At 38.7% G+C, this 1,604-nt stretch overlaps 1 protein-coding gene across 1 annotated transcript in view; it reads left to right on the top strand.

Moving 5' to 3' along the window:
• The first annotated feature begins 299 nt into the window (after positions 1-299).
• The window catches only part of LOC106308948 (glutathione S-transferase T3-like), a 2,990-nt gene continuing 1,685 nt past the window's right edge, over positions 300-1,604 (top strand). The window contains exon 1 of the mRNA XM_013746048.1: positions 300-536. Coding sequence (XP_013601502.1) covers positions 300-536 — 237 coding nt within the window. The remainder of the gene's footprint in view (positions 537-1,604) is intronic.

Below are 1,604 nucleotides of genomic sequence, written 5' to 3'. Positions count from 1 at the left end.
GAGAGAGAGAGAGAGAGAGGATTAAGACGCCGAGGGGAGAGAGAACGGAGAGTCGCCGTGAGTCGACTTCATCGAGAGAGAACGGGAATCAGAGATGAGAGTCGCAGAGACGAGAGCCGAAAAAAGAGAGTGATTTTCATTGGAAACCCTAGGATTTTTTATACATTGGGCCGCCCATGTCCATTTGGTTTAAGCCCATTGGATTTGGAGTTTATTGGGTTTCGACCAACTGGACAGCTTTATTTATTGGTCTAATTTGGTTAGTCCAAATGGGCTTGGACATCGGTAACCAATAGACAATGTGTCCAATTGACATCTCTACTCTTTGCTTTCAGAGAAGAAACCTTTTCCATGAAACAATGATGAATCTTGAAATGGTGTTTATGTTTTTGATAAAGATTCTTGGCTATGGCAGTTTTGCCAATGCCTGCCATTCCCCAGATTCCTACCATGCGAACCTCATTGGTCGTAAAGGACATGTCCAAGGGATGTTCGATTTGGTCCATGTCAGCTTCCATACCAACCATATCCCCGAGGTCCATTGGCAACATAGACAACAACTTGTCTGAAAGAAGTTCAACAACTCCCTCAACCAACGTGGCATCGTCCTTGCTAACAAAATTACCAAAAAACAAAAAAAAAATTAGTAAAAAAAAACAATTAAGTACGTGAATTTCATTACTTTGTAATATTCAAAAGATACAATTAACTTGTATGACATTTTGCTAAGAAGCAAATAGGTACTAAAGAGCCCCCAAGAAAAGATAAAAAAAAAGACTCAATAATACAAGATTAGCTCCACACATGTCCAGATCTGACGTTACAGTCAGTGAAGTTTAGAGAGAATTTGATTTTTTTAAAGATAAATCGTGGCTTTTCAGATTCCAGAGGTAACTCCCAATTAGATGCATGCATCTATGCATGGGCACTATAGCTAAATCTGATCATCCAAACCCCAAACCCGTAGTAGAACGGATTAACCGGAGTGGGTTTAAGACCAACCGCAACGGAAGCCCTTAGCGATTCCTAAGGGTCATTACCAAAGTTAATGGTAATATAAAAACTATATTTCAGCATAATTATCTAAGGATCAACCCGTAAGTAAGGGGTCGAGGGAGCTGAACCTTGGGCGACGTGGCAGGTGGGTATTGGCGGAAGATTCATTCGTTTTTGGTGTAAATTGAAAAAAAATTCATTTTCGACGAAGGAGAAAAAAGAAAAGAAAGCTGTCGAGAAAAGGCGATAAAAGGCGATTTCCAATCGATTTTGACGAAGGTAAATTGAAGCTTTCTTTTGCTGTTTTTTAAATTTAGATTAGGTTACATGTTGTTTTCCTCTGAAATTAGGGTTTCAAAGATGGGGATTTTCAATCGATTTGGGGTTTAAGGTCGTTTGAAATTAGGGTTTCAAAGAAGGGGGTTTTGGATCGGTTTGTAGTTTGAGTTTGAAAACGATTTTCGTTTCAAACAATTTGTCTTGTTTTCTTAAATCAGTTCTTACCCTAATGATCTTTGATTTCTTCCTCACTTTATCTTCCTCGCTTAATCTTACATGATTTCTTTCATGTTTACAGAGACATAATGGGACAAGATTATTCGTATACA

This window comes from Brassica oleracea, chromosome C8, assembly GCF_000695525.1.
Source record: "Brassica oleracea var. oleracea cultivar TO1000 chromosome C8, BOL, whole genome shotgun sequence".
Classification (NCBI taxonomy): Eukaryota; Viridiplantae; Streptophyta; class Magnoliopsida; order Brassicales; family Brassicaceae; genus Brassica; species Brassica oleracea.
This window is presented reverse-complemented; position numbering and strand designations above follow the sequence as displayed.